Below are 25,024 nucleotides of genomic sequence, written 5' to 3'. Positions count from 1 at the left end.
ACAGTGTCAGCGAACGTGTCCCTCCCTGCTTGTTCAAGTAGTGCATTGTGGTTGTATTGTCCGTTCTTACAAGCACTGGTGAGTTTTTGATGCGAGGGAGGAATGCTTGGAGAGAGTGGAGAACTGCCCTCAGTTCTAGGAGGTTGATATGTAGTTTCCTTTCTTGTTCCGTCCACTTGCCACTGATTTGCAATTCTTGAAGGACTGCACCCCATCCTTCTAGAGAAGCATCTGTAGTTATGACATGTGGAGTTGCAGGCATCAAGAACGTCAGACCTTTCGATAGGTTCTTGTCTGTTCTCCACCAAAGTAAGGCCTTGGTTATTTGTCGAGTAATGACTATGTGATCCTCGAAAGAACCTGTACATTGAGTCCACTGCTTGGTCAAGGCCTCCTGGAGGGGGCGCATTCTGAGCCGACAGTGAGGAATGAGTAGTATGCAAGAAGACATCATCCCTAGTAGGGACTTGAAAGTACGGACTTTGATGGTGTTCCTTGAAGACACTGCAGAGTGATCAGTTTGTGTTTTCTTTCCCGAGATGGGAATGCTTTGGAAGAGGTCGTATTTAGAGTTGCCCCCAGGAATGTTGTAACTTTGGTGGGCTGTAAGGTCGATTTCTCGTAGTTGAGTGTTAGACCTAGGCGTTGGAAAATAGTGAGACAGGCGTTGGAAGACATTTGTGCGTCTGTCATAGATAGGGGAAGACCTGGCGACCTTGTTGACGTAGGAAAGCTGCCACAGGAGCGAGGCACTTTGTGAAAATGCGAGGCGCTGATTTGAGGCCGAATGGGAGGACACAGAATTGGTAGTGTTGACCTGCTACTGCGAATCTTAGGAATTTTTTGTGGCGCCTGTGTATTGGGATATGGTAATATGCGTGTTGCAGGTCTAAAGACGTCATAAAGTCTCCTTCCTCTAGGGATCCCAAGATTTCCTGGATGGTCACCATTCGAAACGATTGGCTCTTCAAGAATGTATTGAGTGCTCTGAGATCTAGAATGGGCCTCCATTTCTTCTTCTTCTGTTGTATGAGAAAGAAGCGGGAATAAAATCCCTTCCCTTTTTGAGCTGACGGAACTCGCTCTATTGCTCCTTTTTTCAACATTGAAGAGATTTCTTGAAGGAGTAATCGAAGGTGCCTGTGTTGAATCTTGCGAGGAGGAGTTAACGGTGGGATTGAACTGAATTCCAATGAGTGTCCATGTTGGATTAATTGGAGTACCCACCGATCCGTTGTTATTGATCTCCAATTTTGGAGGAAGTGTGTCAATTTTCCTCCAATTTTGAAGGGACGAGACGGTGGAGGGACTGGCTGTTGGAAATGGTCATCTGACGACCTTGTTGCTGTTGCCGCTGCTGGTATTGTGAACGATTTTGATTGTAGGAATAAGAGGATTTTCCTTGATATGATCCCCTGTAAGAGGGTTGACCCCTGCCCCTGTGCCCTCGAAAGGACTGGTTTTTGAATTGTAATGTGCCGAGAGCTCTTGCAGTGTCTGTGTCTTTTTTGATTGTCTGCAAGGCCTCATCTATTTTTTCGCCAAATAGGTGTTGTCCGTCATAGGGCATGTCCAAGACTTTGGTTTGGACTTCTTGGCGGAAGGATGTTGCTTTGAGCCATCCTTGTCCGCGCAAAACTGTTGCACCTGCCAGCTGTCTAAAGAATGTCATCGCGACATCTACAGCAGAATCGATGATTTCCGATGCTGACATTTGTCCCTCCTTAAGGAGCGATTGAACCTCATCCTTTAATTCTTCAGGAATATCCGCTAGGTACGGGACAATGTCTTCCCACAATTGTCTGTTGTATCTTCCTAATAGCGCAATGGCGTTGGCTACCTTGATAGTCATAGCTGACGTTGTAGAAAAACGTTTGCCGATGCCATCCAATTTCCTGCCCTCCTTGTCTGGTGGTGCTGACAGTGGAGAGGATGGATTCCTTGAATTCTTTTGTGCGGCTTGGGTGACTACCGAATCCGGCTTGGGATGTGCATTAAGGCACGTAGGTGCTGTTGTTGGTGCCTTGTACTTCTTATCCAGTCTAGGTACCACTATTGAAACCGATGCAGGTGTTTGCATTAGTTGCTGACCTTGTTCCCAAATGTGATCTATTATGGGAATTGATCTAGCCGTCTTTTTGATAGGATCCTTAAATTCGTATAAGAAACAGTCCGTTTCATGTGATTCCATAGTCATGTGGAACCTAGTGGCTGCTCTCTCTATCAAATTATGGAATCCGCCAATATCCACTGGCGGAGAGTCCGAAGTATTGGGCTCAGGCGTGGCTGGAGAATGAGCGATATAATCTTCATCGTCTCTGTTATTGGACAGGTCGTCTCTAACCTCTCCTTCTTCTAGTTCATCACCCTCTTCCTCAGAAGATTGAATGTGATGAATTGTTTCCCTCTCTTGAGGAATATCCAAAGGTGGTGGTCTTGACTTTGTAGATGGTTGCGGTCTGGATGATGCTGGAGATTTCTCCGTAAAAGGCGCCGCTGGTGATTCAGGGAATCATTTTTTGTAGTCCTCGATCAAGAATTGTAGATCGGTGACTATAGCTGCTGGAAGGCAGATCATAGGAGTGACTTGAGTCTGTACTTGTGTATGAACAGTCTCTTCTGTAAAAATGACGTCATCTCCATCATCATCTGTGCTCTGGCATTTTACAATGAAATCCGATGGACTAGTAACCTGATCTATTTGGTCATCTTCTGATTCATCATCTTGTAGCAGGCAAGCTGGGGGTAATATTTGTACCCTACTTGGATATGTTAAATCTGGCGTAATAGGGTGTTTAGTAATCTTTTTTTATGGTATTAAATCAGATTTTTTCCATGACGTCGACGATGTTGTCATCGACGACGACGTCGTCGTCGGTGTCGTCGACGGTGCTGACGTCGATCGTTTTTCAATCGTCGACGATGAGGTCGTCGACGGTTCCTTCGTCGACGTCGCGGTCATCAGCGGTGTTGTCGTCGACGGTGTTTTCGGCGTCGACGGTCCTGTCGACGGTGTCTTCGTCGTCGACGGCGTGCTCGCCGACGGTGACTTCGTCGTCGACGGTGACTTCGTCGTCGATGGTGCCTTCGTCGTCGATGGCGTACTCGTCGACGGTGACTTCGACGTCGATGATGCTTTTACCGTCGACGATGTCTTCGTCGACGGTGCGCCAGATGTCGATGGTGTCTTCGTCGACGGTGTAGGCGTCGGCGGTATTTGTCTCGTCGTCGACGGTGCCGTCGTCGTCGACGATGACGGAACCTTGATCAACGTCGATTGCTTTTTTATAAGTACAATCGATGACAGTGGCTTACCCGTCGTCGACGATTGAGTGGTCGTCGATGAAGAGGCTGACGACGCCGTTGTCGTCGAAACCGTCGTCGTCGACGTGGAGACATAGGTGGTATTTCTTGAAGAAAACGTCGCCGAACTCGTCGACGATGACTGCGTCGGCTTTTTGAAGGTGGGAGCATCCTTCACAGACGTGACAGATTTTACCTCAGAAGACTTTGAGGCAGTCTTTTTATGAGGAACGTCTGTAGGGCTAGGGGAAGCAGCCCTTGGCCTTTTCAAGGACAGTTTTGATGAAACTGAAGCCATTTCACTGCCCTCCGAGGACAGGACATCATCATCTCTGGTTTTAAGTCTGTTCAACCATAGGAGCAGTCTCCCTTCTCTGTCTTTAAGAGTCTTAGTAGAGAATGTTCTACAAATCCTACAATCTTTAGGAGAATGGTCAGGGTAAAGACAGTAGAGGCAAGTTTCATGCTTGTCATCGACGTGCAGTCTCTTCTTACCACAAGATGAACAGGCTCTGAACAGACCTTTCTTCTGCTGATCAGCCATTGTTGGTTGTTGAAGAAAATTATCCAAGTTTTAAGAAGAAAAGAGATAAATCCAAGAAACCTGAGGAGAACTCATGTGGAGACTCCCTAGCACAACGTGCGGTAGAAAATCTGAGAGACTGAGGCTCCTGGCAGGAAGGTTCTAGAGGGAGGTGGTAGCTGATTGGCTACCTTCAGGAGTTTGGTCCTTTTTACAAAAGGACATAGATAGGCTACTAAGGCAAGGCCCATAGGCCTACTTTTCTCTATGTATGTCTATAGGACATTACTTTTCTATGTACCGGGGACTCCCATCTCGACGACGGAGAATGATTCAGGCAGGTGAATCTATGAAAGACACCCATAATACTGGATAACTGCCCGGGTTCCCCGAGTACACGGTGGGCCGGTCTGTTGCCACATTGAAGGAGACGCAAGGCCCGAGCAGGGGCAGGAGGAAGGCGACTCTAGCCCAGGAGAGAACTGAAGAATCGGCAGGAGGGTCCGAGTCATCCCGGCAGAGTCCGAGCGGGCAGAGCCGGGAAGCAGCACGCACTCTGCCCCTCACAGACACCACTTCCCGTAGCTTACAACACCAAAGTGCATTCAGGGGTCCCCAGTGTCAAGTCTGTGCAAGTTTTATCAACTAGTTAAAGTTCTATGAAACTTTGTGGCTGTTGTGGATGATGGTAAATCGGAGTTCCAACAAATCGCTGAACTTCATTTTCAAAATCAAAAGATGTACATCTGTGGCTGCCTTCATGGTACCCTGCCAAGAGATACACCGCATCCTTCCACATTCAGACGGCACCCAGGATGTGAAGCAGGCGCTGACCTGTCTGTGCAGCCTCTCTCCCACTCCCTAGCTCTCGGCACTTACTTTCTCGTTTGTTTAGAGGGGAAGGGGGAGGGATGAAGGAGGCAACAACGAGGAGAGTAGGGGGCCTGCACCGGTTTCCCTTGGGCACCATCTGTTTGAAAGTTAATTACAAACAGATGGTTTCAAAGCTTGCTCCCGCAAGGGAATCGCCAAACGTTGCCATTGAAAGCAATGCAATGCATGCACAATTTTGGCCTCAAAACCAAATTGATTACAAGAGGTCTCCCTAACGCAGAGCATGCACATGTGTTGCCATTGAAAGCAATCCAATGCGTGCACATTTTTGGCCTCAAAACCAAATCGATTACAAGAGGACTCCCCTAAGCAGCGCATGCGCGAAGCGTAGGCAAGACCTAAAAATTAGCAATTTACTACAAAAGAAATTGCAAATTAAAATCTCAGAAAATGGTCCATAGAATTTAGGGTACATATGTTTGCCTGTGTAATTGTGACATACCAAGGCAACAAGAGGGTACGGTTAGATCTGCAAAGTTGTTCTTGAAGAAATGAAGCAATATTGTATTGTGATTAAAACAATGCTATTTTTGGGACTAGATGGTATCAACACTGACCTCTAAACCAAGATCAGTCCTGGCAAAAATGCGTAAGACACGCCCACACTGTACCGCAAGGACAATGAAGTCAGTGATGTATGGTTTTTCATGGTGGTCCATCCTGCTTCAAAAGGACTCCCAAGCCTGCAGCGTACTGCAGAAGTGGTGGAGTGGCAGAAGGTCCAGTCCGGCCTTGACCCAAAGCTTTGGTTGGAGTTATAAGGCATAAAACATTTGTCTAGGTTCTCTTATATTCATCAGTATGGCATTTGCCAAAGGTTACCCATTAGACAGATTACTGTGCTGGGTAGTTAGGGGAGATCAATAGGGTTTCATGAGGGGCCGAATTGCTTCCTTGAATATATGATTGTTTTGTAGTGTGTGTGGTAGTATAGGAGACTGGAGGGACCAGGAGCAGCCCATGCAGTTAAGAGCGGTGGGGCGGGGTGGGGAGGGACTCAACAGATGATGACGAGGGAAATTTAAATAAATATTTAATTTTCCCTTATCCGTCATCGTTGTCTGTCAAGTCCTGCCTCACCACTCTATCTGCACCGACCGCTACTGGGAGAGACTCTAGGGAAACCATAGACACATCCTTGAAAACAGAGAATGTCTTAGATAGGAGGGAGAGCCTGTTCACATGTTAGCCCTGTGTAAAGTTGTACATAACAGTAAATCAAGCCTTTCACCCTTTTGTTCTTGTTGGCAAATGATACAACTCATTAGACATGATACACATATCGAGGACATCCATTGGAGTTGAGAAAATTCTAGGCCTTTGCATAGGCAGATTGCATTGCATTATATCAGGACAACCATTAACCTTTACTGCTGCCATGTTGCAATTGAGCAATTGAGAGGTACACAACTATATCTGTCCACAGATTAATATAAATTAGATTTAACTGATGCCACACAGCCCTAATATTAGTCAAAAAATCGCCAGGATGGACTGCAATGCAATATGAGGAGATGCACTTTGCTATTGCAGTGGACAAATAAAATAAAATCAACTCTGAAAAAAATATAAAGAAGATGAGGGAATGCATAGGGGGTTCCTGGAAACTACAGCTGGTTTAGAGAGGATTCTCTCAATATGAGGACCTACGGTGCTTTCTTTTTCCTCTCACCAGGCTTTATTTGTAACTGTTTATAAATATTTGGATTAGAAAAACACCAATGTGGCATTTGCACATAAAAGTGACATAAATGGAGAGTGGATTAAGTTTGCCATTTCCAGTTGCTGCCACCATGGTTTGAATCTTTGCAGGCTAGCCCATAGATTAAAAAGAGATGGAAATGTAGGAGGTCATTGTGGATCTGTGTGGCGGGCTGAAAGTTATTCGCTTGCTAAGCTCTCCATGATGTTGAGTGATGAACTGTTCTGTGAGCAAAAAAACTATTAAATCTATAGTGAAACCATGGGAAGCAGAAAACTGTGTTCATTTCTGCCGTTCTTCTGCCTTTTGGCTCATCAGATATACTGAAACATATGTTCAGGTTGTCTTAAGATGGCCATGAACAATGGCAAGTTAGTATCCCATCTACTTGTTGAGGCCATCATATTGCTTAAGATAGGTGAGGACTGGAGGAGAGTAGGATCTGCTTACTATGGTTACCCCGACTTGTTGCTGCTGTTTCACTGTTTTTCTACTTTAGTCTGGCTGGGGCCCTGCTATTCAGGACCCCAGCCTAGCTGCTTCCTCTCTAAAATGATTGCATGTACATTAGGTACACTCCAGATTGGTTACTGGGTTACCCTTGTAAATCCCTAGTATATGGTACCTTAAGTACCAAGGGCATAGGTACCCCAGATGCCTAACAGGGGCTGAAGCATGTATTATGCCACCCCTGGGAAGCCTTACAAAATGGTACCACAGGTCTGCTACTGCAGCCTGGGTAAGGTGGTGCATGCACACCTAACTGAGATATAGGTTACCTATATCTACCTTTAATCACTGACAAATATAAACCTATCAGTCACTGCTATGACAGGCCTTATCAATCCTGAAGGCAGAGGGGTTGCCCATGCATGAGCTGGGACCCTCTGCAGCTTTCGGAGCCTATTCTCTGAGGCTGTTCTGTGATGCAGCCAGACCATATACTCTTAAGTGCATTATAACCTTGAAGTAAATGCTAACTTTGGAATGGCTGCATGGAAACATGTCCTGTTTGGTGTCTAACACTTTGGAATCCTACCTCCCTGCCAATGCTGGTGACGGGGGTAGAATTCCACCCTTCTAGAGGGAGAGACATGTACACACTGGTCTAACCGGTAATAGTTTAAAAGCGCCCTGGCAACACAAAATGGATGCTGCAGGCACAGACAAGAGTCTGGCCTCCTGCTGCTGGACGAAACTCCAGTAGGAGTGGCCGGGACAATAGGTTTCCTGTCACAGGGAGGTGTAACCACCTCCCAGACAGGCTTTAGTGTATTGGGGCTGGGTGGGTGCATTCAGAGAATGCTTTTCAGACAGTGCTGGGGGCACACTTGGTGTCCCTGTTCGTACTCCAGTTCAAACCGTTTGCAGGGGCAATCAGTGTGAAACTGGACAAAGGGAAAGGGGTGTAACCACCCCTCTCCCCAGACCCTCCCATAGGTGGGTCCCCAGAGTATGTCCAACCCCCTTTCTTAGTATAAGTATGGGACCCCAGTCCTTAGGACTTCAGATTACACCTGGACGAAACTCTGATACATATAGCCTGGAACTTCGACATTCTACACGACTAGAAGACGGAAGAATCTCCCTTGGGGTCAAGGAGTGACTCCCCTGTTCAAACAGGCACCAAAGAAGCATCTTGCCAGTCTGCATTTCCTAAGCTCCCGCCGGACTCTAAAGTATTTGCGACTCAGGACACGGACTTCCAGACTTCTCAGAGGCCGACACGAGATCCCGGCAAAGCTGAGACCTGCAGCCCTTACGAGTGACGTTGAACCGGAACTCCTGGACACATTGCACATTTGCTAGTGCACCGAGCTTTTCTGAAGTTGTGCATTGGGCTACTTGTAGTCCAAGCCCCGAGCACCATCTGCACCGAATATTGTGGGCCTACACTCCACTAATGTTAAGTGAGCCAGCTTCTAGCATTTCTGCTTGAGGCCCCTTCGCGATCCCTGGTCTGTCGACTGGTGGGTTCCCACGAAGGTAACTCTTCTTTTCCTTGGGCTTCCCTGGTTGCTCCAGAGGTGCCCTGACTCCCTTCCGAGTGTTGAGTCCCTCAGAAATTGCTTGTCTGCACCGAAGCCAATCTCTGCTTTCTGCGTGGGTTGCTGTTGCCAAGGCTTGCTGGGTCCAATCCAGAAACCGATACCGCAGAACTCGACATCCTTTGTGGGACAGCTTGAATCCAGCACCCGGTCGTCGTCGACGCTTCCTGGTTCTCGTGGCTGAAGAGACAAGCTTCACCTTCTTCACCTAAAATCACCCGACATCGGTGGGCATCCGCTCGCCTTCCTGGTCACTTGCAAGTGACCCAGACTCTGTCCCCTCTGCTTCCAGGTTCTTCACATCTCCGATCAAGCCTTGAATCCACCCGGACACTTTCCATTTGGACGCTAGCAGCACTTTGCAGCAGATCGCCATTGAAATTGATGACGAAACCCGACACGAAAAGACACCTATGCACCCAGTTTCCCTGAGTGAGGTAACAAGAGTACTCCGGTGCTCCCTTGGGTGTTGTACCTCCTGGTTCTAAAGGGGTTTGTTCCAAGTCCTCTTCTAAGTGTCCTTAATCTTTAAAATTCCAACCGCGACTTTCCCCATAGAAGGTAATGGTGATTTGCGGCTGTGTTTAGACACTGCACGCGTCCCCCTGGGTCCCCTGTGTCACTACCTTGGGTGGTTCCTGGGGTTCTACAGGCTCCAGGCCTGGTCTCTATGTCAGTCATGCCTCTTATACCACTTTCTTAATATATGGTTTGGTACACCCCTAGGGCTCAACGTATATTGTGCTAATGTACCATGTGCTAATTAAGTTTACTGAATGTACTTTTGCCTCTAGCCTCATAAAGAGACTAGAGGGATGTGTTTAGAATAAATACATATATTTTAGATATATATACCTGGTGTGGTTCTCATTTAATTTGGTCATTCATGAGATTATAGACTGGTAAAACAAGCTGCTTTACATTCCTTCAAGACTTAGCCTGAAGGCTGCTCTCCACAGCTACCACTAGGATAGCTTTCTATATAGGTTGTCTTTAAACCTACCATCAATAAGGGTCGTTTGGACTGGTGCAAGGTGCCCACTAGAATAGTGGACAGCATATGCCAGGCCAACTTCTCACAAGGACAAGTTTGTTGACACCTCCAAATGGTCAAAACTCTCCAATGTGCAATGGGCAGGGTGTTGGTAGATATGTCCAGGAGAAGTTTGTTCAAGGGACAGGCTAACGCCAAAGAAAAATAAAAGGATTAATTATGATAGGTGGTTTTCCAGGCAGAGCAAAACCAATGATAAAAGGAATGTGGCTTTTTCACCTACTTTGTTTCATCAACGAGATATTTGGGAAAGATAGTTTGGAAGGCCTACATAAGGGTTTTTATTTGAAACTTTGTATTTTAATTCACATATAGTGTACAGCACAACCAAGATTGTTAATAGGGTCAATTTAAAAGAATATCTGGGGTGTTGCTCAAGTGATCAAATATTATTTCTTTCAAATTGTAATAAAATATCCTTTTTTTCTGTGACATTCCAATTCTAGGATCCAATTTGCAATGTAGAACTATTCTACTATGCTAATTCTGTGAAGGAATGCCCGGTGGGCCAAACAAATGCCGGCTCATTAATCTGTTCTTTCTATTGCAATTTACACAATGAAATTTGAACGGAAAGATGTATTCCAAAATAGCTTTCCTTTGGGTGAAACCACCTTTCTTAAATACAAAACACTGAGAAATGTTCAGTACAGAACACTGAGAAAGGTGCTTCCTCCTCATTAGGTATTTTATACCTATTTCAGTAAGTGGAAGCCCCAATCAATTAGCTTTGCGAGTAAATTGGGGTTCTTTTACTAAAAGGATCACTATTGATGAAATAACCTAGAGGAGAAAGACACAGTCAGAACTCCCTCAACCTAAGTGCTAATCAGCTTATTTTGCTTTGAAGTTTGCAAACGTATCACTCTACTAGGGTCATGAATTTACAGTATTGGGAATCTGACCAATAAATCTTGTTTATATTCTATTGAATATGATACACCAAATCTGATGTAATAGAAGTGCTTACTGCATACCCTTTAATGACCCCACTCCCCCTTCAAATTTTTCATGTGCCCACTTTCATTTGTCTTCCAAAAAAATATGCATGGTCGTACGGGGATTTTTCAGTTTAAACTAAGAGAAGCAAATCCTTTCTATTTCAGGGAGTCTAATTTTATTTTGAGATTCTGATAACAGGAAGGTGGCCTCCCCTTTTTCCAATTTCAGTAGTCTCATCAGATATAATCAAAATGTGCATTTTTTAAAACAATACTGAAAGTCTTATTTTTGCTTTCTTTTTTTCTTTCAGGTCATAAATTCACGGATTCTCGAGGACCTCAGGATTTAACTTTGGTAGTCATTCCAGGTTAAAAAGGTGAAAAACAATTCAGAAATGAAGCATTTAACATGACCACATTTCTTTTACATGCATAGATTTAATTGTATCAACAAATACATTTACTGGAACAACAGAAGCCAACATTCTTCACATTGTCTATCAAAAATGAAAATCAATCAAATATTGTTACAAGGTTTTTCGAGGAAACAGACTCAAGGTAGGTGACAGATGTGCATTTGTTAATTATTAAATATAAACAAGAGTAGGCTTTTGGTAAATATTAAATGTTCACAAAATTAAAGATTTAGGGCCTAGTTGCGAGTTTAAGTGCTATTTATCTCACCTGATAAATAACGATACCATGTGGTACATTATTTATCATGTGCGATAAATAGCACCTATTACGAGTTTTTGGAGAATAAGATGTGAGTTTTGGTGGTTAACACATCAAAATCTGCATGACTGCATGATTGGGTAAATACCGGATGTTGAGGTATCGCCGGCATTCCATAATTATAGGATGCATTAAATACAACCAAACTCATATGTCCGACACATGCATAAACAGGGGTTTACAAACAGGTCGGAATTAACTAAGCCACTCGCATCTTGGGAGTTCCTGAGAAGCGGAAAGGGCAGGAGGTTAGACAATTAGTTGTGGAAATGTTTAAGGAAGCCTTCCCGGACTTGAAGGATTGGAGCTGGAAGACTGAGGTTATCAGGGCCCATAGATTCCCTTTTGTTATACGTACGAGAGTGGGAGAGTCTGGGCAGGAACCTAAGGCACAGTACGAGAGTGGGAGAGTCTGGGCAGGAACCTAAGGCACAGTACGAGAGTGGGAGAGTCTGGGCAGGAACCTAAGGCACAGCCCATGCAATTTTAATATGTCTGAATAATGAATTTGCTGCGCGAAGCATTGTATGATCTTGTTCAGCTAGATCGCCGCCGGTCCGGTAAGGGTGCGAATTTTTTGTCCGCCCCGATTTCTGCCCAGCTACGGTGCAGTTGAGGTGGCGCTTAAGGCAATTAATATCAGGTATTCAGATTAGAGGAGGGCAGGCCTTTTTGTTAAATCCTGCGAAACTTAAAGTGATCTACATGGGAAAAACTCAATTCTTTACATCTGAATTAGCTGTGCAAGAATTTGTTTTTTAAGTCTATGGGGAGCTAGTTAGTGTTTGTAGACACATTAGCTTGTTCATTTTTTGGGTAAGGTGGCAAATATATTAGGTTATATGGTTATACAATGGGTAGCACGCTAGTTGGTGTTATCTGACAGTATGAGTAGAAATCAATATGCACAGCTAGGTAGATAATTGAAAGGGTGTTTGTATTTTTTTGATGTTAAGCTATGTGACGGGTAGGCCACGGGTGAGGGATGCGGGGGGGGGTGGACAGTCCACAGATACTCTCCATCGCTGAGGACATGATCCTTACGCCTCTTTGTGGGTGTGGGTGGGGTGTGGGAGCGGGCAGGGGTAGGGGTTTGGGGGGGGGTGGGCTGGGTGGGGGATGGGGATGGGGAAAAAAAGAAAAATGATATATGAGTACACTCTCTTTGTGATACTTGACCAACAAAGGCTTATGGCACAGCGGTATAATGTAATATAGATGGTGGATAAAGGTATCAGACTGTGCTCTTTGAATGGTAGGGGTCTGAACCATCTTAATAAAAGGCAGCGTGTGTCGAGTGAGCTGCAGATGCTTCAGTGTGATTTAGTTAGCCTCCAAGAAACTTATAGCATGGGCAAAGTGAAAAGTGTTAGGCAAATTGGGGTACAATGTTTTAACATGCACGGAGCAGTCAATTACATCAAGGGGGGGTTGCAATTATGGCAAAAAAGCGTATTGTCACTAAAGGTAGAACACTGACCGATAAATATGGAAGATGGGCCATAGCCGAGTGTGTTAGCGGGGCATCAAACTTTACACTGTGCTCTATATATGGTTCGAATTTTGATGAGATATCAGCCCTAGGATCACTCAATGTTGAACTGGCGCAATGGCCAACCCCGCTTATAGTCTGTGGAGACCTAAATATTCATCTCATGCCTAATTCAATAGGAAATCCGAATTATCGATATTTGGGTACAAAACCCAAAGTATATAGGGCTCTCCAATCTTTTGTTGAGGTACATGGTTTGGTTGATGTATGGGCTACTTTAAGGGGAGAAAAGGACCCTGGTTACACTTTTTTCGTATCCACACCAAAAATTGGTCAGGTTGGATTATTTTTTTTGTCCCGTTATTCTGCTGAAGGATGCCCAAACTCAAGTATATCCAAGAGCCACATCAGACCATGGCCCATTAGTTTTGATGATAGCTTGTATTCGAACAACAATTAGGCAACGGGTCTTTAGTTTTGACAGGAAACTGTTATTAGATGAGAAAATCATTGTCCATATGAATGAATGGAACACAGTTTTTTTCCGGATTAATCGTAATAGTACAAATGCTGGTTGTGTGTGGGACGCATTTAAGGCAGCATCCAGGGGGGAAGTCCTCAGTTATGGGTTATACAGGCAGAAACATCTTAAGAACATCTTAGAGGTTTTATACGATGCACTTAGATGTGCAGAAGAAAAACTTATGAAAGATATATGTAGTGGATTAAGTGTAGGAGATACCACAGCTGAGGTCTCTAGGTGTAAGGCCAAAATAAACCTCCATTGGAGTCAAGAAGCAGCAAAGAAATTTCTAGCAAATCAACAATTGAATTATGAATATGGTGAGTCAAGTGGTCGTTGCCTGGCACAAAAGGGTGAGAGCTAAGGAAGCGGCACAGAGAATCAACTCAATATGTGATTCAAGGGGGAATCGGGTGGAAACCGAGGCCGGGATATTAACAGTATTTAAAGAATACTATGAAGCATAATATACAGGTGAAGAATATATAATCAGCAAAACTCCGAGTCTTTGTTACAGCATTTTTGTGATCAGAGCTTAGAGGACTTAGAGGCAGCGCAATTGGAGACTCCTATAACCAGAGGGGAACTAGAAAGGGTAATAAATGAGTTGGCTAATAGAAAAGGAGCGGGCTAGATAAATTACCGCTAGAAGTTTATAAAACCTTTTTTGGTGTCCTGCAGGACGATATGCTGGAAACATTTAGACTGGCTCAGGTAGGGGCATCCCCAGCAACTTGGGATGAGGCCAGCATTATTGTATTTGGGAAGAAAGATAAGCCTTGAGGAAAATGATATTTTACATGACCAATATGTCCCCTGCGTGTACCCTATGTTTTATGTATGTGCATGTCATGCATGCATTTTCCCGTAGTGGCCTGAATCACAAGGCCTCTGCATTTGCGTCCTGCATTAGGATGCCAGTCATCAAGTCTCCCATGTAATAAACATTAAGTTAGCATTTAAGGCCCATGTATTTGCATTGTGCACTTTTAAATAAATCACAATGAACCCTTTTTGTGGTTCAGCCTGAGCCAGTTTCTGAATTAAGGGTTTTCATGACTTCAGACACTCTGAAAGCTACAGTTACGTATCTCTGACCTCGCATATTTCTGGCCCAGCCGAGAGAGAAGCCCAGCAAGGGGTGCCAAGACAGTGTTTTGCAAAATAGTTATCTGCTTGTTGTACTGAATCACATTCATGCCCAGTGTAGAAGGTAAACAGAACCCGTCTGCAAAGATAGGGCCTAGCCTTTCTGTCTCCGTTTAAGTAAATTACAGAGTTTGCATCCATAGAAACCATGCAATGAACGAAGAAATATATGCCCTCTCTGGCTCTTAGTGATGAGCGACCTTTGCTTCAGATAAAACATCCCCGGACTCAAGATATCAGATAATACCAGACGTGCTGGTCGCCCTGACACTGAAGGCCTCTCTACTAGACTGAATGTCAGCTTTCCCCCCAGTCACACGTCAGTTGCACGTCATGATCAAGTTGCACGCACAAGTAGGGCAAAGTTCCAGCCTGCCATGCAACCCCCTCCATGTATCCACCCACCTATGACTCACCTATGAATCATCAAGTGTACACCCTCATGCACGCCCACATGCTCTTATCTCTCTTTCTCTTGCTCTGCCTCGAGCGCTCCTGTGTACAAAATTGCACGTATAAATATGTAATCAGAAAATAATGTTTTAGAAGACCCTTCCTGAACCTTAGAGGTGATGGAACAGATTCTCCCTTAACTCGAGTTATTGGAATAAAGCCATTTGACTCGGATACCACAGACTCTGCCTCTCATTTACTGCATGATGCATTTGTTTAATTATAGAAATTATGACAGGGCCTCTGGAACTTCCGGCTTCATATCGTCCCATTTCTCTGCTAAATACAGATAGCAACATTTTTTCAAAGATTTTGGCTACACGGCTGGCGGAGGTTATAACGCCCCTGGTATCAATTCAACAGAATGGCTTTATACCCAAAAGAGGGACTACGAATCACATCAATAGAGTGATAACACTTCTAGATTACGCCAATTGCAAAGGTGAACCCTTTAGCCTCGTTTTATTAGATACCGAGAAGGCTTTTGATCGCATCTCATGGGAATTCCTGTGGGCGGTGATGCGATGAAGAGGGTTTAAACATCAATTCTTAACGGCGCTACAAACATTATATCGTAAGCCAGTTGCTAAAGTGTGTATATTGGGGCTTGAGTCTGTACCACTTTCAATTACACGTGGTACAAGGCAGGGATGCCCCTGCTCCCCTTTATTGTTTTCTTTATATATCGATCCATTTTTAAGAATGTTAGAAGACAGTCCTAGAATTGTCCCAATGAAACTCCAGCAAGATCAGTTCTGTGTTTTGTCATATGCCGATGACGTCGCAGTTGTGACACCTAATCCAGCAATGGCTATTTGTGAAATAGAACATTTGGCAACACAATATGGGGTAGCATCTGGGTATAAGCTGAACGCTGCAAAGACTCAAAAATTGTGTGCCAATATACATACTTTTGATGATCACAGGGCAGTACAGGAGGTGACCTATTTGGGGATTAGGACCCGAGTTTGCTTGAGGGCTATGGTAGAGTCTAACTGGGCCCGGTTGGTATTGGAGACTCGTAAACAACTGGAGCGTTTGGAGTGTTTGCATCTAACTATGGTGGGTAGATGTAATGTTCTTAAAATGTTACTTTTACCGAAATTACTATATTTGTTTAGAGCTGTTCCTCTAGAGGTCTCACTTACCAATCTCACTTTACTGCAATCAATTTGTGCCAGATTTATATGGTCTCAGGGATTTATATGGTCTCAGGGTAAAGTGCGAAGAGCAATGAGATATATGGTATTACCTAGGTCACAAGGAGGTTGAGCTGTTCCAGATTTTACGTTATATTATTTTGCATGTATGATACAGCATATGAATATACTTTTGACAGGCACGGAACCCACCACTAGGGCAGAATCCCCTGCTATCTATCAAATGCTCTTAGGCAGTGAGGCAAAAAATTGCCTGTTTATTAATGTGGAGTGGAGCTATTACAAGTGCACCCGATTTAAGGTCCTAATAGCTGCGTACAAAGTATGGGCTGTGGTAAAAAAAAGATATGGCATAGTTAAAGTATCCTGGCATACCCCATTAACGGCGACAACTATTTTTCCAGCTGTATTTCGGGATCAGGCAGTGAGTAAATGGAGGGACAAAGGGGTTAGCATAGTGGGTGATTTATTTTTAGATGATGCTATGAAGTCTTTTGATCAGCTAAGAGATCAATATAATCTGCCACGGGCTGAATTTTTCAAATACCTACAATGGCGTGATTACTTTTCAAAAGCCCGATGGAAAATCTAAGCTAACCCTCTTGTTGTGGCAATTAGTAAAAAAACAGTACGGATAGGCGCACTCTACACCTTATTGTTGGATACACTGGATAATGACACGGAAACTCAAAACCAGAAATTGGATACTCGATTGGGCTGCCAGGGTATACAATTGGAGACCTCTATAGAGCTGGCAGGGTTATTATTTATGTCTGCAAATCTATATAGGTGACTGGGGGTGAATGTTTTGCATTGTGCAACATTCCATCCATCATCTTGTGTGTTTTGCTGCAAATTTGTAAACTCAACACTTTAAGACAATCTTTAATTTATATTACACACCCGCTAAAAAACTGAAATAGGGGAGTGTTAGTGGGGTAACTGTTTTCGATGTGGGACTGCAGCGGCTGATATTGTACATATATTTTATTCATGTAGGCATCTAAGTACACTCATTAGCCATATAGAGAAATTTCTAACTGAAATATTGGGTACATCTATTCATCTATCTGCCACGCAGTTCCTGTTAGGGGACGAAAAGGGCTCAGCAGTGGATAATTTATCTGTACAAGCAATATATTTGATTTTTCTTACCACTGCATTGCAAGGATATGTTTAGCATCAATGTGGTTGCAAAAGGATCCCCCTACGTTTGAAGTCTGGAGGGCAAGATTCCTATAAATTTTTAATTTGGAACATAGTCTCTATGCTCTGAAGGGTAGACGCAAAAGGAGTTTGGGGTGCCAGATTTGGGGGGCCGTTATGACTTATATGGAGACATAGAGTGTTCGTACAATGGAATAATGTATACTTTTTTCTTATGTCTGTAGAGCCATGTGTCTGTTTGTTTTATTTTTTTATTTTTTTTGTCTTTTCCTTGTATCTCTTGATTTGTTTGTAGTAATATTATGTTATACTATGTGTATATGTGCCGCTGTCTGTCTGAACTCATGGATCTCAATAAAATAAATAAAAAAACTAAAAAAACGAAGCCACTCGCAATTAGGCCCTAAATCAAATAACTGGAGCATAATCCCAGTGCACATTTGAATCAACATTGCAGCAGGTTCTAATTTAATAGTCCTTTGTCTGTAAATCATCTAAATGTAAGACACCAGTGTATACTGTACCTTGGCTAGAGCCAACAACGCCTTCTGCAAATCTCCTCCAGTGTCACCAGCAAGGTCTTTGGAGAGGTCAGTCTTGAACTCTGACGGAATAAAAGAAAAGGAAAAATCTGATTCCGCAGCCACTGGTTTTATGTTGCACGGCTCTGAACTGTTTGCAATAGTTTATTTCACAATTATACTGAAAATATCTAAGTTACAATGACGCTGGAATTTAGGTGCCACCGACTGAGTCGGCTCACTAGTGACATCATGACTTATTTCATAGATACTGACAGCAAATGAACACACTTTGACATTGAGATGAAACGTCATACAGAGCATTCAGGTTCCCCAGGTACATGCTCGAACAGCTCCTTCAGTGCAGGTTCTAGCTTTGCATTCTGGGACTTGTTCATAATGCGATAAACAGGGATACAAGGGCCAGAATGCAATGCAAAAACCTGATCTGGGTGGTCTCCTCTTGCATTGACCATTGAAACTTGAGATTATGGGCTCATAAAATAACAAGCAAGTTCAATAGCAATCAACCTCCCATCTTCTGTAATAAAAATACAAAAACACTTAAAATTCTTTAAAAATAAAATCTGGCACTTGGCTACTAAAATGTTTACATTCAGTTTTATTGGACCACTGTCCGGGAAATGTAATCTGTGAATACCACTTGAGCAAAATAAATGGTATTATAAATTAAACAGTTTACAGTTCAACTTTCAATGGCATAAAGAAAGTTGTGCTGGGTACACTGGGCTGTGTTTAATAAAATGCCATACTGCGTCGAAGTTGAATTTTTACAAACCATTAATTGTGTCTTAAGTGATCAACGCCAATCAGATGACTGCGTTCAGGGTTCGGATGGGCCATGCTTTTCAAAGAAAAAAGGACAAAAAAACGAAGTGGGTGCCTTTTGTGTCCTATATACTTCATTAGGATTATTCGCTAATCCAAGAGAAATAACATGATGAAAACATTTAACAATGACTGAAAAATATAGCAAAAACTAAATATTTACACCATCTGTAAGGAATCCAGGTTGGAGGGTCCCAGTGCAGACATGGGTAATGTGCTCTAAATGTAACAAGTGAAGTCTTTCACCTCTGCTGTCCTTGGGACCCCACACAGCTGGTCCCGAACCATTAGTACCATTTTATCGGAAATGACTTGCGAAGTGAGACTCAATGGTTTACTCAGGTGAGGTGCTGTGGGCAAGAGACAAACAACACTTAATAATTTGTTGTCTATTCAGTATTTATTCTGGTATAAAGGAAAAGTGCGTTAATACACACACTAATAAATAATCTGCATATATTACCAAATATATGCAGAATGGCAGGTGGAAATGCCTATGGTGACACCTTCTAAAGAGCCTTGTGCCCAACAAGGGGTGCACAATGATGTACGGTCACAGAGGCCTAGGGATCCCCTAAATGTGACCCAGAACCCCTGAAACACAGGCATATTTAATAGTTCGCATACCAGCAAGTACTGAAATCTAAAATCTCTATATCTCCTGTGAATCTAACACAACATGAGGAATGCACTTAATAAAAGTTAGGCCTACTGGTTTTGTCAGAATGTCAGCAGAATAATTAAAGACAAATTGTATGTTCAAACAACATACATCAAACACCTAGAAATGACTTTTCAGTGACATTAAATAATTATGCAGCCATTTACCATCACTAATGTGCATATAAATAGTGTAAAGTGTTTAAAATAATGTAGTACAGGAGATGCTCTTCTACTTTTAACATGGCTATGGAAAAAATAAACGCAAGATCCAATAAAAAAAATCCATGCACTCCAGACCCTTCAAACAAACGTCATAGCACCAGCAGTGCCTGATTTACTGATAAAGTTATATTGGGGATCACAATTTTAGGCTTCAGGATGCTCTGTCTGGCAAGCCAAATGAAATATTGGGCTCCCGTGGGGGTCTGCTGCTCTCCGGGCAGTCCCCAGAGTCATTGGAATCGTTGATGGTTCCTCCAGGGCTTGCCTAGCCACGGGTTTCAGAGCTCCGCCCCAACTATGAGGCAGCTATTGAGCGCAATGCACCTGGGGGAGAGCTATGTACAACCACCACCCCTCACTGGACAGTCCATCAGGCTCAACGTGTTAAAGCTGCATGCGCCTGATAGCAGTGGGTAGCCACTGGGCAGCCTTCCTACCAGCTCTTTACCCTGATTTCAGAGAATTTCCTGTTGCTCCAGCACCTAGCTGCCTCCTGCCAAAAGGAAGCAGCTGCTCAAAATCCAGGATCTACTCTTCTGTCTCAGCTCCTGGGAATCTCCTTGGCCCAGAGTACTCCTCAGCAACACCCCTGCACTGAGAGCCATGGAGTGGTGGTGCCTGCACTCCCATGGCCGCACAACCACATGGCCATTAGCAGAGTGAAGATGTCCAGCAGGATTGAAGTGTTTCTCCCACCAGGTACACCCTCCACAGGACCAGTTCACAGATGTTCCAGGGAACGCTCTCCTCCAGGGTCGGCAGCAAGGCCACAAAGGGAGTAGGGAGGCAAATGCCAATAGTCTTGGAAATAGAGTCCAATTAAGTACAAGTTCAATGTGACCCTTTACTCCAAATAGGGGTTGCTCTACAAGGGCTATACCCTTCCTTATCTTCTCAAGTACACAAAGTCTCTTGCAGTTCTTTCCTTGTAGGGGGGTTTAAAACAGAACAGGCAGATTTCTAAAAGGTCGGCCTCTTTGTCCAATCCAAAAATAACTCATCATTTCTCCATCATCTCTCTGCAGAACAGCTTGGGATTTTTCAAAATGGCAAATTTGAACTTTTGTTAATCACATCTGTTCCATAACCTTCTAACTAGCACAGCAAACTCGTCTCTTTCCATCAAAACTTCAAAAGAGAACCCCTCCTGTGAGTGGTGCCAGATATCAGACTGCTTCCATTTGTTTCTGTGAGAAAAGACATGCCCAGGACTGTCAATAAGTGTAGGTTGCTTATCCCATGCAGATATTTCCACCACCTTGGTCCAGTACAAGAAGGATAAGCCTCTCCTATTTCTGGGGGAGGCTTTGAACTACCTGTTGGCCAGCAAAGTGATTTACTTGGACCAACATGATAGTTCAAAGCCTGAATCATCTTAATGGCTGACTCAAGAAAATATGAAGGGCTGCAAATATGGACAAATTAATATTATTAATAATATATTTGCCTTCTGGATCTTTCTACAGCTAGGAGGAGAATCTATGATTTGTTGTCTTTGCCTATGCAAATTAAACACTTTGGCACAACTTTCACCTACAGTGTGAATATAGCAAAGCACTACAAACTTAGTGGAGCACTGCAGACTCACAGTAAAACACTATAGACTCACATATAGGCAAAACGAAATGAAGATTGCGAATGTCCAGTTAAATTATAATCCCTGTACAAATCGTAATAAATGTATGAAAGTCCCATCTCTGACAGGCTACCAGCATACAGGTTCTTGGCTGAAAAAGACAATATTCCACTTGCCCAACCTGAACCATTGCAGAGCCTATTGTTCCAGATAGGCATCATCAGCCCTTATTTTAAAAGGTAGGCACTGGCACTTAGCACCCAAAAAAATATTTACCTGAGCTTACAGTGAGTGAGATTCACTTATTGGGAGATCCCAGCAGAGATACAAAATAGGTTGGTCTAAAATAAAAAGAACTCAATGGGGTTTAAAGCCGGTTAGAACCCACTTCCTCACAGCATCATTTAAGTAATAATCTACATTCCAAAACAGAAGAGCAATTTGATCTGTTTCAAATATTATTTTCTGTTATTACGATATGTAAAGATGATACAGGGTTATATTATATAATAGGACTGTAAGACTGTGGGCACAAGTTCTGTTTCTCTCTGGGACACCAACCCATTTGACACATGCACTTAGGCAGAATGAGGAGTGTCTATTTTAATGTAGAGAGTAAAGTGTTTTTTCATTGTGCCACAATACCATGGTTAATAGACTGACAGACACTTTTGATGCACTTTGTAATATATCAGGAAAAAAATGAATGCGCCTTCACAGTAGATATAATGGGTCCAGGTGGTCATTTATGGTTTAGCAGATAAGGAGCATTGCCATAATTCCGTACTGCTTACACCCTGCCAAACTCATGATTCTCCCATCCCTTTCAGAAGTGGGACAACCACTGGTTTCCAATGGTGACTATTCAACTGGCTCCACTGTCGGAAGGAAATATTACTTACCTGTAACCAACTGTTTGCAACCTGTTGTCTTGTAGGTCACATGTATCCATTGCTCTCCCATCTTGTGTTGGGTTTAGAATAATGCAAGTTGTTCACTTCAAGTTTAAGTTTTGGTTTGACAATGATGTTTGACCAGGTAACCATGTAGCTATGTAGGCAAAACCAACAATGCTTCAGTACACTTACTCCACTTTGGATCATTTTATTTTTTGGAATAGCTGTGCCTGCTTGTGCATTTGAAGCATATGATGCTTATCAAAGCAAACTATCAGCATCCTCGCTTTACATACACAGGGACAATGGGTAGTCATGCATGTTAATATGCGCAAGCCAAGCGGCAGTTGATTACATGTAGCACTTTCTGGTCGCAGAAGTCTGTATATAACTTGATGTGTACAGACTTAAAGCAGTACCCCACCCTGTTAACTCTAGTATGGATGTATAGGAGAGAAAGTTGTAGTTTATAATGTTTTTTTAATTGCCTTATTTGCCTGAATGTCAACACAGTAATGTTTTTTTCAAAGAATATCTGGAAGGCCATGTTGCTGCTTTGCAAATTTCCATGAATGGAATATTGCCAAGGAAAGCCATGGTATCCTCATTTAGCAAGTTGAATGAGCTTGTGCAATTTCTGTAAGTTGTCCATACCGTAGGCTTCTTTGTTGTCTTTCAGTAGTTGTGTCATACATCTACATCTGCATGTGCAAAGCTTAGGCCCTGAATTAGAGTTCAGTTGATGGGTGCTATGTTGCAAATGTAGCTGATAGCCCGTCTGCCATATTACAAGTGATTTATATCCAATGGCACTTCTAATACAGAGAACAGGATGTCCATAATGTTTGTGATGGAGAAACACAATCCACCCAACTCTATGAGACATCTGGCAAAGAGCCTACGCCAATGTTATTTATCAACTAGAATTTAGATTTGATTTAAAAGTCAATAAAGAATTACCTTCTCTGTAGCTCCTATTGATTGCCTTGATCTCTGCATTTGTTCTTGAAGCAAGAATTTCAATGAGGGTATCTTCATCTGTTCCCATGCCCTGTGTGGGATTAAAGAAAGGAAAATCTTTGCTTTTCCATAATCTGACACATTGAAAGAGTAAGTTATAACATAAAAGCATTTTAACATTTGTAATCAAAGTGAGAGTGCAATTTCGTGAGGCAACCCCTTTCCAGTCCTGTCAGTAAGGGTCAGTACAGATCTTGTGAGGATTACGCTAGCCATAGTGATCAAAGTTCAATTACGTCACATTCACATCATGTACAAAGAATCAATTTGTTAAAATACGTTAAAATTGCTCACCAATTTGTACATAATTGTTTGGGATTTTGGAAACCAGCATATGCACTATTAGGTTGATTCACAAACACAGATTCGTATTGGGTTTCAAATAGACCTACCTCATCAAATTCATGAGGTAGATAACAAATGACACCCCATTAAGATTGGCCACAATCACAGAGACAGCTGCTACAGGGGGCTGAGCTGTGGGTGCCCTTCTCTCCTCTGTGCTGCGGCTACTCTGTCCGTTAATGAAAGTACACCGATAGAGAGAGGAACCCCGACTCTGGTTGAATTGTTTTGAGCTTTTTGGCTTGAGAAAGAGTTGGCAGTGCATAGCTGCCACTCCTCTGACACAGTGCAAGATAGAACTTCTTTTCATAGGCAAGGCAAACTCCCACTTCAACTTTATCTTGTCTTTAGCCAGCTTTTTTTTAAGGACCCTTTTACATTGCCCTGCGGTCTCGTTTTCTTTGCCAGGAGATCCACAGTTGCAGGCACCTACTCTATCACAAGGGTAGGACAATGTTGGTAGTCTGAAAACAACTGCTGTTTTCTTAAACACCACAAAATCCAAAGTTATTTTGACAATACAAAATAAGTAAAAACCGGGCTGTGGAGATTCTGTAATTTTATAAATGGGGTGCAACCCCAGTGTGCTTCAACATCAGTAATGTAGTCTTGCATTGAGAGAAAACTTTGGATTAGTTTCTAGTGTAAGGCAGCCCTCAAATGGGCATCAGAGATATATGTCCAGGATTGCCCCCTTCTGTTCTTCGTTACTTGCAAATAGTGAGTGGTGGTGCAGCGTAGCGTACACTAATAATCACTGAGCAATGGTGAGAATAAATGATATGCTAGTGGAAATTTGAACATACTAAGGGTCACTGAATGATGGAGAAAATCTCAATGCTTGTAATAGCGGTAATTCTTTACATATTGTATGCTTTCTTGGCAGGATGAAGCCCACTCCATCGTAAGTCTTGCATTGGCATAGGGTGGCAATTCTGTATCTATTGTTGGCCTACTTACCATGATGGTGATACCATGATGGTGTCCATCCTTTGTGTACAGTTAGCTCTGGAAAAATAGTGAGCATTCTATGGATCTGAATAATAGTACGAATGCTGTTTAAGTCCTGGGCCTCTAATTTACTGCAATGTGTTCAACAATCCATCCATTCAACCATCCTCTTCTACAATCAACTATTTATCCATGCGCTTATTCATCTGCTTAACCATGGACTCACTCATCCATCCGACCAGTGACACTTCTCACAGTCATCCACTCACAATCCACACAACGATACATAACTTTGCCAATCATTGAAGATGCCCTGGGAGTAGATGGTTTCCTCTCTCTCTCCTCCTTTTTCCTCTTTACCCCTTCACTTTCTCTTCACTCTCATCAACCCGATCATTCTTGCTGCCCTGATCCCAGTCCTGCATCCCATCCAGCTCCCTGTATTTTAATTTTTAAATATCTTTTTTCACTTTTTGCGAGAGCTCTTTTTCTTTCTCTTACTTTTCTCACCCTGCTCCTCATCCTTCCTATTTCACTCCCGTGTTTTCATTTGTTATTTTTTAGGAGGGTTCAGCAGCTGCTTGAGAAGTGCTGCAGGCATCTTGTTTCCTCTTTCAGCACTTCCCCACACCCCCGCATTGTAATTTGCCTTTCTAACATGACTGTCTGCCATGTTAGAACAGTAAATTAATAATGGTCACCGTGCAAACACATGATCGCATGTGTCACAATTGACGTGTGCTTATGAGAAGACTATGGGTTTTCTTTAAATCAAAGCTTATTCCAAGCTTGCTTGCCGTACAAACTTACAACAATGTCAAAGTCAATAGCTCGTCT

General features: G+C 43.1%; 1 protein-coding gene across 1 annotated transcript in view; it reads right to left on the bottom strand.

Annotated features, from left to right (window-relative positions):
* The window catches only part of LOC144818405 (annexin A1-like), a 198,721-nt gene that overhangs the window by 122,684 nt on the left and 51,013 nt on the right, over positions 1-25,024 (bottom strand). Inside the window, exons 6-7 of the mRNA XM_078675778.1 lie at positions 22,832-22,922; positions 17,669-17,748 (exon numbers count right to left, since the gene is read on the bottom strand). Coding sequence (XP_078531904.1) covers positions 17,669-17,748; positions 22,832-22,922 — 171 coding nt within the window. The remainder of the gene's footprint in view (positions 1-17,668; positions 17,749-22,831; positions 22,923-25,024) is intronic.

Source organism: Lissotriton helveticus, chromosome 2_1 (assembly GCF_964261635.1).
Source record: "Lissotriton helveticus chromosome 2_1, aLisHel1.1, whole genome shotgun sequence".
Classification (NCBI taxonomy): Eukaryota; Metazoa; Chordata; class Amphibia; order Caudata; family Salamandridae; genus Lissotriton; species Lissotriton helveticus.
This window is presented reverse-complemented; position numbering and strand designations above follow the sequence as displayed.